The 11,840-nt window shown below is 52.8% G+C and overlaps 5 protein-coding genes across 5 annotated transcripts; 3 read left to right on the top strand and 2 right to left on the bottom strand.

Moving 5' to 3' along the window:
• Nucleotides 1–640: 640 nt before the first annotated feature.
• EV422DRAFT_566175 (GDSL lipase/esterase) lies at nucleotides 641–1,579 on the top strand (the record flags this gene model as incomplete). Its single annotated transcript, XM_053072398.1, has 1 exon — nucleotides 641–1,579. One exon carries the CDS (start codon nucleotides 641–643, stop codon nucleotides 1,577–1,579), a length of 939 nt encoding a protein of 312 aa, XP_052926794.1.
• Nucleotides 1,580–1,655: 76 nt separating this feature from the next.
• Nucleotides 1,656–3,567, bottom strand: EV422DRAFT_524172 (GDSL/SGNH-like acyl-esterase family found in Pmr5 and Cas1p-domain-containing protein). The gene has a single exon (XM_053069969.1). The coding sequence runs from the start codon at nucleotides 3,357–3,359 to the stop codon at nucleotides 1,728–1,730; it is 1,632 nt and encodes a 543-aa protein (XP_052926793.1). The 5' UTR covers nucleotides 3,360–3,567; the 3' UTR covers nucleotides 1,656–1,727.
• Nucleotides 3,568–3,574: 7 nt separating this feature from the next.
• EV422DRAFT_400223 (uncharacterized protein) lies at nucleotides 3,575–5,471 on the top strand. Its single transcript, XM_053066940.1, has 6 exons — nucleotides 3,575–3,883; nucleotides 3,978–4,193; nucleotides 4,266–4,302; nucleotides 4,379–4,680; nucleotides 4,750–5,013; nucleotides 5,084–5,471. Exons 1-6 carry the CDS (start codon nucleotides 3,776–3,778, stop codon nucleotides 5,330–5,332), a joined length of 1,176 nt encoding a protein of 391 aa, XP_052926792.1. The 5' UTR covers nucleotides 3,575–3,775; the 3' UTR covers nucleotides 5,333–5,471.
• Nucleotides 5,472–5,504: 33 nt separating this feature from the next.
• Nucleotides 5,505–8,824, bottom strand: EV422DRAFT_400423 (oligomeric Golgi complex subunit 7). The gene has a single exon (XM_053066942.1). The coding sequence runs from the start codon at nucleotides 8,422–8,424 to the stop codon at nucleotides 5,611–5,613; it is 2,814 nt and encodes a 937-aa protein (XP_052926791.1). The 5' UTR covers nucleotides 8,425–8,824; the 3' UTR covers nucleotides 5,505–5,610.
• A 20-nt stretch (nucleotides 8,825–8,844) lies between these two features.
• EV422DRAFT_505312 (uncharacterized protein) lies at nucleotides 8,845–9,675 on the top strand (the record flags this gene model as incomplete). The annotated part of the gene is made up of 2 exons (XM_053068482.1): nucleotides 8,845–8,976; nucleotides 9,043–9,675. The coding sequence occupies 2 exons, from the start codon at nucleotides 8,845–8,847 to the stop codon at nucleotides 9,673–9,675; spliced, it is 765 nt and encodes a 254-aa protein (XP_052926790.1).
• Between the last annotated feature and the right edge of the window lie 2,165 nt (nucleotides 9,676–11,840).

Here is an 11,840-nt window from a genome sequence, read left to right as displayed (position 1 = left end):
CAGAGGCCAAAGGTGAGTTTTCCGGCGGGTCTCATCATGCGCGACAGATATAACCGAAGGAAAGATCAAACAATCAACGATAAAGCTTGGTTTTATATTTGCCAAAGTGACCCAGAAAAGCTGTTTGTATGTGAGGTGGCCGCCCCAAGTTGCGACGGGTACTCACGTAGAACTTTTGTTTACGTCGGCGTCGAACGTGGGGCGAGAGAGGAAAGAATCCGTCTCCGAGAGCGACGAACAGATAAACCGGTGCAACAAATGTCGGGCTATCAAGATGCTTGCCCCACCGCTTTGCAAACTTGACCCTGACCTCGGAGTCCTTGGAGTCACGACGGAGTGCACTAGTGAAGAACAGAGCGACGTGGGGGTGACTGGGGTAAGTTACACAAGCTCATGGATCGGTGTGCGTGAACGGATGTGAGCGAGACTCGGAACCCACTGCCTCACGCTGTCACATCGCCTTCGTCGACAGACACCAGGACAGGTGCATAAATAGCAATACAGCAGGAGAACGCAATCTCTTGCCTTTGCTGTATTCCGTTTGTCGTCCGCCAGCACTTCCGAAATGTCACCGTCCAAAAAACACCCGACGCGTTCCATCTCGAGATCGACTCTCAACCAGTCCGACAGAATTGCGAGAATGAGGAACTATCTTTTCGCCGTTTCCCTCGCAGCGGCTAACCTATTCCTGGCAGCCAAGGCGGCCCCGATTGGCGAGAGTCCAATCGATGGGGCTAGATCAGGCGCAACCGCTTTGGTCGTCTTCGGTGACAGCTGGTCGGACACGGGCAATGCCTTCAAGCTCACAAGTGGCACCTGGCCCCGTCCTCAAGCCTACTACCAGGGCCGCTTTTCCAACGGCCCTATCTGGGTAGACTCTCTCGCCAGCCGACTCCACACGACCGCAAAGTCATATGCGTATGGTGGTGCTACCAGTGACAACAACACGGTAAAAGGCTACACTGGTCCCGACTCGACAGTGCTGGTTCCCAGCGTCAACCAGCAGGTTGCACAATATGTGGACTGGTTGAACGCTGGGACACAGGCCGCGGACGGTTCTAATGAACTCACGGCGGAAGTCAGGGAACACAAGCTGAAAGCGACACATATCTTCTGGGCCGGGGCGAACGATATCTTCTTCGCCACATTTGGCGGTCTGAACATCACCGCTACCCAAGTCGTGTCCAACATCGTTGCCTCGATCGAAAACATCTACAACGCAGGCGGGCGGAGGTTCCTTGTGAACACGTTGCCCCAATTGGACCTCCTCCCGTTCTTCCAAACGGAAGCGACCAAGGGTTATGCGCCGGTCTTCGCCAAATTCACCACGGAATACAACGCGGCCTTGAAAAAGGAGTATCTGAGGCTCTCGCGGCAGAGACGCTCGTTGAGCATCAAGCTGTTTGATGCGCATGCTTTCCTGCCTACTGTGCACGCAGCGGAGCGCAAAGCCCAGTGTTTGAACACCACGACACTGGTTGCTTGCAAGAATCCGGCCGATTACCTCTACTGGGATGAGTACCACTTCACGACTGCCACCCACGCTCGCGTTGCTGAGGCGATTGCGAAGAAGATCTAGTAGACTTTAATGGGGCGCTGAGAGATTAGGACATTATCATTACATATATCTGATACACATTTAAATATACCTATGGACTGTTTTCAACGTCACTCAGCGAAAATTCGGTCTACATACAGCAGGAGACTCCTGCAGTTGCCACATCGTGTCAATGGTCCCGGTCATTGCCGACACACTCATCCCAAATCCTCCTGAGCCATACGTCTACCCACACATCCACCACTCCAGGCAGGCAATAGTGCGAGCAATCCTTTGTACTGCGATGTGCATCCTCCCTCGCTTTCGAGATCTCTGTGATATCCAACAAGTCGAATACTGGACTTGCGTAGTTGCTGCTCTTCGCTTGAATGTCACTGATCCGCGTCTTCGCCTTGAGAACATCCTTGAGGATTTCATTCTGCATTGTCTCGGCGTAAGCGCCGTAGTAGTATGTCAGCGGTGATGATGGGAACTGGGGTCGTTTGGCTTCGCAGCGGCCGTTAGTGTTGTAGTCGCCGTGGCGGTAATGCCGGAAAGGCGAGGTGCGAAGCCATATTTTCGTCGTGCATGAACTTGTTGACCCCGCGCTTGCAGCCCCGTCGTTCTGCTTGAACGAGAACGCCTCGTTCAGCGAATGTATGGCGCTGGTGATGGTATCTGCGTAGGTCTGGATGAAGTCTTTCGAGTCGGATTGGAATGACGATGGGTCCAGCCATAAACCGGTGTTTAGCACCAGGTGGTCCAATTCGGCGTTCCCATCCTTTGCATCCTTCTTCACATGGTTCACAAGCTCCATCAAGCTTGGATGCAGTTCGGTGGTGCTAATAACCGGGCGCGGTCTGCTGGCCGTATACGCCATCAAGTATGGGTTCAGCTGGTTCCCCGTCCAGAGTATTCTCAGCGGCTTCCCACTTCTCGCGTGATTCTTCTTCGCCTTGGGATGCTCAACATTGATCTGCACGAGATACTTGGTGTCCGGCACATGGGTGATCGTCAATTTCGCTCCGTGCCCATGAAAAGTGCATGCTAGGGCGTGGAAGAACTGGCGTGAGAGGGAGTCGCCAGAGATGCCAAGTGTTTTGTTTGTCAGGCACTTCTCCAGCACATGCAGTGGGTCCAGTCGCCGTGTTTTGGGCGCTGTGGGTGGGATGGAGACCGGAGAGTCTCGCCGCTCGAACCGAAGCTGGCGTCTACTCCTCCGTTCAACGCGATTCGTTCGCTTATGTTTCTCTTCTTCGTTTTTGGAGTCGGCTTCTTCCAAAGTCTTTGTCTGATCCTCGGTGGCGTCAGTGGTTGGCTCAGTTGACGCCGCCTGCTCGTCCTCTTCTATGTACGAGGTTTCTTCCAGCGTTGCCAGACTCGTATCATCCCCTCCACTCCATTTCCAACCAAGCAATCTTTCGTACTGCTCGTCGTCACATCGATCCTGCTGATCCAGCAATGGGCATGTTTTGTACACCTTCTGATACTGTAACCGCGGTCCCACATCCACCGGCGTCCAATTCCCATTTCGGAATGCATGATCCGGCTCTTGCTTGGCAGGATCCGTAAGCGGTTCTGGGAGGCTGATCCACCTAGCGATAGTTGGCGACTGGGAGAGGGTTGTGATACAAGTCAAGGTGGTAAGGACAGCCGTAAGGAGGATGGAGATTACGAGAACGCGGCGGGAGACATGCGATGGTAACGTATGCTTGGGGTGTGATCTACGAGAGGACGCTGTTCTGGGTGATGAAGGGATGTCTGATGCGGGTTCTGCCGTGTCCGTTGAGAGGAGCGCTTCGTTTTCTTGGGAGGCGGCCATGTTTCTTTCTGTCAGGTTTTCGAGCACACTTGCAGGCAACCTGACTGCGGTTTCCCAACCTATTTAGCACACGGAATTTGCGAGACCAGAGCTGCTCAAACCTTCACTCCGAACCTTTTATAGACATGGGGGCGGACCCAGGGACCACTTTGCCTGTTGTATTCAAGCAGACAGGCAAGGGGAAATCCTTGCAATTATCGAATCGACGAACCCTGGGGAAAGTTGAGGGACGCGTCAGGAAAGCCACTCATCGCGTCAGGACGCACTTTTGAATTCACAAAGTGTGCTGCGCTTTCCGCCTCAACGTCACTTCCGACTCCGCGACCGGTGCGGAATGAGCTCTCCATTTCGTACGGGGAAGTCAGCATCGTCTTCGAGATAATACACGGAAGGAGTCGCTACAATACAGCTCCGTGATGCGTCAAACGTTGACCTGTGTGGGAGCCATTACGCGTCAGAGGTGGGCCACCGGCCTGCCATCGTCTCCATCCATCGTAGTTGTAAGGTATTTTAGCAGCACCAAGGTATGTGCGTCCCTCAAGTTTGCGCCTTCTATAACAGCCTGGTCCTTGTTTTCGCCGCTTGAGGTTAGCTTGGACTTATACTAGCGTCAACTAGCCAACTGCGAGGACAGCCAGGAAGACTTGGAGGCGACTAGTCCGATTTGATTCTCCCGATAATCAGGACGTGTTCGGCGATCTAGCCTTGGATCCGGACACGGGCAAGGCGGGAAGAGATGACAGCGGAAGGCATTACACGGCATTCCTGATCAACGGGGATCCGTTTGATCGTGACAACTACGAACTGACAACAACAAAGGCGACCGTGATCAAGGTAGGCTCGTGGGTGTGCATTTATCCGTTCTCGGTTTGCTTATTAGGGAGTGCTGAACCGCTACGCCATTAGCTACTTAGTCCCGTGCGCTCACCTCCCATAATCCTAGGTGAGAGCGTGCTTCGGCGGTAAATCCCAAGTCAAAACCCATTACTTACTGTGAAACTTGCTTAACCTTCTGAAAGGGATTGGCTTGAATTACGCCAAGCATGCCGCCGAGCTAAAAGCCCATCCTCCAGCTCAGCCGATCCTTTTCACAAAGCCCGGCACTGCGATGCAACACCCCGACGGTCCTATTCTCATTCCCCAAGCTGCCGCCGAAGCGGAGTGTGACTACGAAGCAGAGTTGGCAATTGTGATTGGAAAACGGTGCAAAAACGCGTCAGTGGAGAATGCACTCGAGCATGTCGCAGGATACACATGTGCGAACGATGTAACAGCGCGGAAGTGGCAGCGGGACCTGGGCCAATGGTGCTATTCGAAGAGCGTACGTGCTACGTCGAATCTTGTCAAGATCAATTTTAGGGACCAGCAGCTCATGGCGCCTTTTCCACAGTTCGACACCTTTTGCCCACTAGGTCCAGTTCTCGTTTCTCCTCGAGTTATCCCCTACCCAAACAACTTGAACATCAGGCTCACTCTTAATGATGAGCTCATGCAGTCATCGAACACGCGGGACATGATACACAATGTCCCTCATTTGATCAGTTTCTTGTCGCAGGGTACTACTCTCCACCCTGGCACTGTCATATTGACCGGGACGCCTGAGGGGGTTGGCACAAGTAGGACGCCCAAGCTCGTCTTGAAACACGGTAATGAGGTATGGCACAGTAAACGACCATTCAAGCTATTACGGTCAAGCTATTACTCGCCCATTGACATTTCAACAGATTAAGGTCAGCATACAAGGCATTGGGACTCTACGGAATTCCATTGTGTACGAAAACACGGTCGACGATCTGCCTGGCGCCGAATTCACAGCTGCGGGAGTATCTGGGCAAGCAGAATCCTCTGCCGAGTCTGATGACACGAGCTCAAATGCGCCGATCGTATCAGTATCAGACTTGACGATGGATGTTGACCGATATAATGCTGGGTATGGACGAAGGAAGGTTGGTCGTGATTCCGGAACCGACTAAAGAACCAGACAAACTGGTTAGCATGGAGCTCTTTTGAGAAACCGTAGTATAGAATAGATAGAATCATGAGCGGAGAAAGAATGCATGGCGCCTCGTTGTCCGCGGCTAAGACTTTGCAGTGAGAAGAGGGAAACGCCAAGTCGCCGTGAAAATTGCCCGAGACTTCCACACAATCTTCGCGCTGCAGTTCCCATATGATAAGGCCAGTCGAACCAGAATTCTATTGTTTACACGAATCTTCGGCAACTTATGGGAGTATCTCTACTTGATCATCGCCATTAGGGATATCTGCCTACATCCAACCCTCTTATCGCCGCGAGATGCTTGGCAAAGGTCTCATCAGCAAACAGCTTTTCGTCGGCCTCATCTTCTGGCCGGCCCTGTTTCGCCGCCGCATATCGTCGTTTCAAGTCCTCTCCAGTCATGCACATCATAGCGTGCAGGTTGCCGAAACGGGTTATGGGCTCAATGTCCAACGCGTCAAAGACATTCATCAGGTATCCCATATCTGTGCAGAGCTGCTTTGCACCGTCTTGCGACAGGGCCTGCATGCGCATAACGACATCGGCGTATCGCAGCATCGTGCCACGGGCGATGGACAGAATCCAAAGGTACGTCACGTCGTCTTCTGGGTTGTCGCCTTTATTCCCTGCTTCGGGCACCTCAAAGTCCTGCGCGGTGATATGCGGAAGCGTCCGCACCGAGAATTTGAGCGCGTCATCGTCGACGTAGAGTTCGAGCTGTTGCGGTAGTGTGAGGAGATGTTCGCCGACGCGAGTGATGTACGAGAGTGGGGATAAGCTGAACTGGGGCACGCCGAGGTTGAAGGGACCCGCCGTTTTGGGAGCGTCCGCCGTCCAGATTTCCATGGTGGAGACGCTGCGCAGTTGCTGCTCTATGATCGTGAATAAGGTGTCGAATACGAACTGCTGTGCGTCGATTGTGAACGTTTTGAGGACTTGTATTGCGCGGTGGAAGAGAGGCGATGGAGGGACAGCGTCGCCAACGTCGACGTTGGACGCCGGTTGATCATGCCCAAGGGTTTCCAACTTGTAACTGTTCAGTGTCGATAATCGGAGGATGTCGATGCTGGCGAAGCATTCATTAGAGTGCTCTTTCTCATCTCCCCAGAACTCCGCAGGGTTTGCCCAAGACGCCTTATGATGGGTGGTCGCAAATGTCTTTATGCCCCGTCGTAACGTCCTTTCAAACGTGAGAAGTTTTTTTTGAAAGAGGCTACACAGTCCCAAAACCTTCAGGCCGATCTGGAAACGACCCCACTCCTGGTTGCCGAAATCTCCGCTTCGAAACTCTCCCGGCTCTTCGTCTTCCGACGAGATTGTGCTTTGACCTGTCAGCCCGACGTCGCCTCTCAACTGATGCAGCAAGGTGCCGTACCGGCGCATAATCGCCACAAAGTGCTCATCCAAAGCCTCAACCAGGTCAGCGTGTCCGAAGCCGGATGTGAATTGCCTGCAGCGAGCCCAGGCACTCTCCGCTAAGGTTATTGCCTTCGGTACTGACTCGTTCATCAGCCTGGTAGCCTCAAGCGAGTTGCCTTTTCCAAATCTCAAAATGGTGGCCGTCGAGGCTAGGAGGTGATTTCTTTCTAGCTGACCATATCGTTGTTGGTAAGCGAGGAACGGTTCGAACACAGTCGTGCCCCATCTCTCCTGATTTGTGGTGCCCGGTTGCGCCGGTAGGTCCGAATCATTGTGAAGGGATGTGACGGAGTCTCGCAATTGGCCATCATCATCCAACACCGGAGCATTCCGAAGATCGCCAGGATCGGCAAGGAATATCAGTCGTTCTACCCGAATCCCGAATTGGACCGCCGACTGGTAGGCTTTCACAATGCCGGGGAGACTTGCATCTCCCATGTTTTCCACAAAGGTCTTCAGCCTGTTCTCCAATGACGGTTCGAGCGAACGGAAGATGCCAGAAATCAGTCCCTGCACCGCGTCAATGGCAGAAGGAAAGATGTACGGAATCCAAGCGAATTCCTTCTGGACCAGGCGATAGGCCTCATCGTAGAAGTTGGTAAGCCATTGCGCAAATTCATCATCGTAGCCGGCTTTGGCAGCCCGAAGGATGGATGCTTCATCGTATTGCTGCCAGAAACGTAATAACGGTGCGGCGCACACTTTCTCGTACTGCTGCATGAAATAGTCCAGCCTGTCAATTCGGGAGTAGATGCGATACAACTTGCGTGCACCTTCGGCGTCATGATCATTGAAGACAGCGAGCACTCTCGCGTTCGTTGCCGTCTGCAGTGTGGCCTGCAGCTCATCCAGGAGAGCCTCCCGCTCGGCGTAATCGGGGCTAGCTGATAACAGGACCAAGGACTTGCGAGCTTCATCTAGTCTGACCGATGCTTTCTCAAAGTCACCGGCAGAGAAGATGGCATTCATCTCTCCTGAGAGTGTACTCCAGTTTTCCGCCTCCTTCAACGAATGTCGCGTCGCTGTCATTCTATTTCGCACCCGATCCAATTTCATCAGATCCTTGAACGCCCCACCCCCGCCCTTCTCAGCGCTCTCAAAGACCGTTCGCCCATTCCTGATCGCTTCCTTCACTTTGTCTGCGTCTTTTCTTATCAGCTCTAAATCGTACATTGCCCGAGGCATATTGCGGACCGCCTCTTCGCTGAGCTGCTCGAACTTCATGGAGACGTCCAAGCTCAACAACTGTAGCTTCAGGACAAGATTGGAAGCGACGACATCCACCGACGCATTTGAAGCCGAATCGGCCCTCACTATCTCGCTTGGTCTCCGTGAGCGTAAATCCGGTCCAGCTTCCAGTGTCGTTGAGGAATCCAATTTGACATCTTCCACCTCACCGCTGTTCGCATCTTTCGTAGCTAATGGGGAATCCGTTTTCCGTTGCTGCGATCTCAGAGCTCCATAGGGAGTTGCCAGTGCTGCGTTTATCCATGCCTTTGCGTTGAAGTCGGGAGCGAGGAATGCGTCTAGATCTATGCCGTATGCGGACGCGTTGGGAATCGCCGGCCCGTTCGTTGTTGCGGACAGTGAGCGATACAATGGCGCAGCCGTCGTATGGGCAGGGATTCTAGGGATGTCGTCAGGACTCATGGCACCGCTGCCAGGGCTCCTGTAACTCAAGAGGCCGAACTCTGGGCCGTACTGTGGTCGAAGTACAGTAGCAGGCCGCGATTGCAAGTACTGTACTCGGCGCGGTGCCTCTCCCGCCTTCACAACTTATGTACATACAGCCAAAACTTTCGTTGACAGTTTGAACATTGAACACCCTCTCAAACTAATTGCTCCTCGAGAGCCACCTCCCGTGATCCACTCCAAATTTCCACCCTCGCCGACTCAAAGCTGGGCTCAAACGTATCCAGGAAAGCGAACTCCCACTCCGTCCGACGTGACTCGCACCAACGGATTACACACCGACTCTTGTACTCCTCACTTCTGCTCCGACACCAACACTAAGACCTCCGTAGTAAGGGTCCCTCTTCCAACGCTTGCCGCTCCATTGCTCGTGAGAAGATGGCAAGGCCCGCGGACGACGAACAGCCGAAGCCGCAACAGCCGGAAGCGCTTGCGGCCGCGCTAAGTAAGGCTGCAGAGGCTAGACGGGAAAATGAGCAGTTGATGCAGGTGCTGATCAACATCGACAAGGTAAGTGAACGTGTTTAGAAAACTGAAGGCCTCCGAGTAGTTTGTAAAGGTTCTCACTTCCTCTAGGAAATCGTCACCCTGCTCCGAACGGCTGCACAAACTATTGCGCGCTTGGCCTCCGGTCCTTCCACGGCGGACGACTCATCGCCGCCATCGCCACCAGGATCGGCAATACCCTCTGCACCACCGTCCCCTGACTCACCGTCTACACCAACGTCGCCGGAACGATCAGCACCAGTCCCATTTGCTCAGAAGCACTTTGACTACGTCTCCACTGTCAACAAAATTCAGCACGCGCTGCGCACGATCATACGCATTCTGGCTCAAAACGGTGTTCTTGCTGCGGCCGCCGCCACCTCGAGCACGGCTGATACGACGACGACATTGAAAGCGAATGTAGTGCCGCATGGCGGCGTGCCGTACAATGTATCTCTGGCGGGTGAAGAAAAGGATCTTGAGCTAGCTGCGAACAGGGTCGAGCTGCTGTTGCAAGTTGTAAGGAGTGCGGGGGTGGAGTTGGACAGGTTGGGCATACGAAGACGCAGGGAAGAGGGAATGGAGGAGAATGTGGTGGTGGACATGGACGAAAGTGGGAGTGACATGCCGATGGAGACGTCAGATTGCATCAGAGCTTACTCGGTGAACTCAGACGCGGCTCTACCCTCGAATCTTGGATGGGGCCCATTAGGCAAAAGCTGACGGGTGCAGAGGGGAGCATTCACTCATTAATCAGCACACGGAACATCGCCCGCGTGCGCTGGTTGTTGATTCGGGTGAGGAAACCAACGGCAACGCCACCAATGATGGCAGGTTTTCGTTTGCAAACGGGAACATGGGGGGTGACATACGTAGGTAGGCGAGGCTGATACCGGATACCCCGAGGTTCAACTGCACACTCACCCCGAAACTCTAGCCATCAAGGATAGATTCATGTGTATTCACGACACACAATATACCATCACGTCTACAGCTTCTTGAGCCTGCCTCGGAGTTCCCGTCCACCTGAACCGTCTTCTTGTTTGTATAGTACTATACGTAGGTGACGGCGAGAACGAAGCCAGTTCCCCGACGGTACAGTGCGGTCAACCCTGGAATGTTATACCTGGGATAGGTCTTCGGAAACATAATTTGTCGGCGACTGAACAGTCAGGTTTGCTAGTAGCGGGCGATATCTTACCCTCTGTCCTGCCAGGAGCACATTCCCAGGACCACACACGAATTCGAGGAATTAGCTATTAAGCTATTCATTCGGTGCTTACCGCACCTCGCACGTCTGAGACGATGTATTACGGGTCGAATGTTAGCCTATTGTGGATTTTACGTGATTTTGGTAAAAGGTGATTTCACGTGATTTTGGTGAAAGGTGAACTCAGAGCTGTTCACACTCCGCGCCGTTGAGGAACATCGTCATTCATGTAACTAGATTTTAAAGACCGGACTTCTCCGGACTTTGAAAAAGGGGAATAGACGTCGCTCGCATCGCCCCGCTGTAAGGCCCCCCGAATCAACTTGACAACACTGATGAATATGAAGAATTGGTCCGTGTCGATGCGCTCGCTTTGCTCGCTAAAACCTCCTTGTCAACCCCGCTTCGCCTGCGAAAGCGGCGTCATGGATGACACTTCTCAACTCAGAACCATTTATATGAAGGCCATGGCTTGGTGAAAACCTCAAGAGCGACCCCAATTGCATTTGAGAATCGATGGGAAGACTCGGTACAGAGAAACAGTCGAAGGGAACAGAGCAAAAATACTACCAGAATAGAATGATATCATATCAATTATCATATTATTGTGCACGGAGGATAGTAAGACTTTCATTTTATTCACAGCAATTACATTTACAAGCAACGGCAAGGGCTAACAAATGTGAGAAAGGGAATGACGAACGAAACAAATCGAGGAAATCGAACAGAGTGTCAGTGATAATCCCTGCAGAGCGAATGCACACGAAGACACATACCAGGATAGAACCTGTCCAACACTCAAGGATATTTCAAAAAACCCCTTGGATGTCCGACGAACGGGTGGAACTTGAAATGATGAGAGGCCAATGTTAGCAAGAAGTCGATCAGTGCACACAGCTTTCTCATAAAAAAACACCTTGAGGCTAGCGTGTACTCCCTATAATAAACCTCGGAAAACTCCTGGAAGTCCGACGAGCGGGTGGAACCTGAAACGATCAGAGCCCAGTATCAGTGCCAAGCGAACAGGTGCACCAAAGTCAGAGAGAAACATACCATTGAAGCCTGGCGTGTACTCCGTTCGACATCCAGAATTCTGGGAGGTTCGACGAAGGAAGGAACCTTTGGAATGAGGAGCCTAAGATCAATGGCGCGCCATAAGGGGATATTTTGGTGGAAAGAACTTACGATATCAGGACGAGTTGTCCACAAAGGATCAAGGGAGGACATCCCGTCACCGGCATTCCCAAACGGCCACAAGTCTCAGCAGAAGCACTGCTCAGTGTCGGACCTAAAATGGCCAGTGCGTCGTGCTTAACTCCCGATGGCGAATGGCCGGCCCCACATCCGAAGATGTGTGTAAGGCAACACGGACCATTTCCTAGCGAGGAGCGACCTGCAGCCATGCAAGACGAATGGGGGCGGGTAAACCGACGTTTCGTGGAACCCGACGTTGGCCGCCTCCAATGATCCTGTAACGCCTAGCGAAGTGACGAGAGATTCGTCGGCATCGCGTCTACAGCGCCGCTCTAGTGTCAGAAGATATAGAGGAAGTAGGAAACGTTAGCGCAAAGTAAGAAAGCAAACCCAGGAAACAGCGACGAAGAATATGAGAGGGCGGAATACGCACCAGATGAAGATTGCAGTGGCAAGTTGATTTCGAAAAGAGGAGGATGGAGAG

The sequence above is a fragment of the Fimicolochytrium jonesii genome, assembly GCF_025526975.1.
Source record: "Fimicolochytrium jonesii strain JEL569 chromosome Unknown EV422scaffold_7, whole genome shotgun sequence".
NCBI lineage: Eukaryota > Fungi > Chytridiomycota > Chytridiomycetes > Spizellomycetales > Powellomycetaceae > Fimicolochytrium > Fimicolochytrium jonesii.
Note: the sequence above shows the minus strand (reverse complement) of the source record. Positions and strands in the feature narration are given on the sequence as shown.

What these genes read in the sequence shown, in the direction of transcription:
- EV422DRAFT_524172 (XM_053069969.1), bottom strand. Translation starts at nt 3,359, where the DNA reads ATGGCCGCCTCCCAAGAAAACGAAGCGCTCCTCTCAACGGACACGGCA.
- EV422DRAFT_400423 (XM_053066942.1), bottom strand. Translation starts at nt 8,424, where the DNA reads ATGAGTCCTGACGACATCCCTAGAATCCCTGCCCATACGACGGCTGCG.
- EV422DRAFT_400223 (XM_053066940.1), top strand. Translation starts at nt 3,776, where the DNA reads ATGCGTCAAACGTTGACCTGTGTGGGAGCCATTACGCGTCAGAGGTGG. An exon ending in GGTATTTTAGCAGCACCAAG is followed by an intron (nt 3,884 to 3,977) that starts GTATGTGCGTCC and finishes AGCGTCAACTAG; the next exon opens with CCAACTGCGAGGACAGCCAG. An exon ending in TCTTGAAACACGGTAATGAG is followed by an intron (nt 5,014 to 5,083) that starts GTATGGCACAGT and finishes ACATTTCAACAG; the next exon opens with ATTAAGGTCAGCATACAAGG.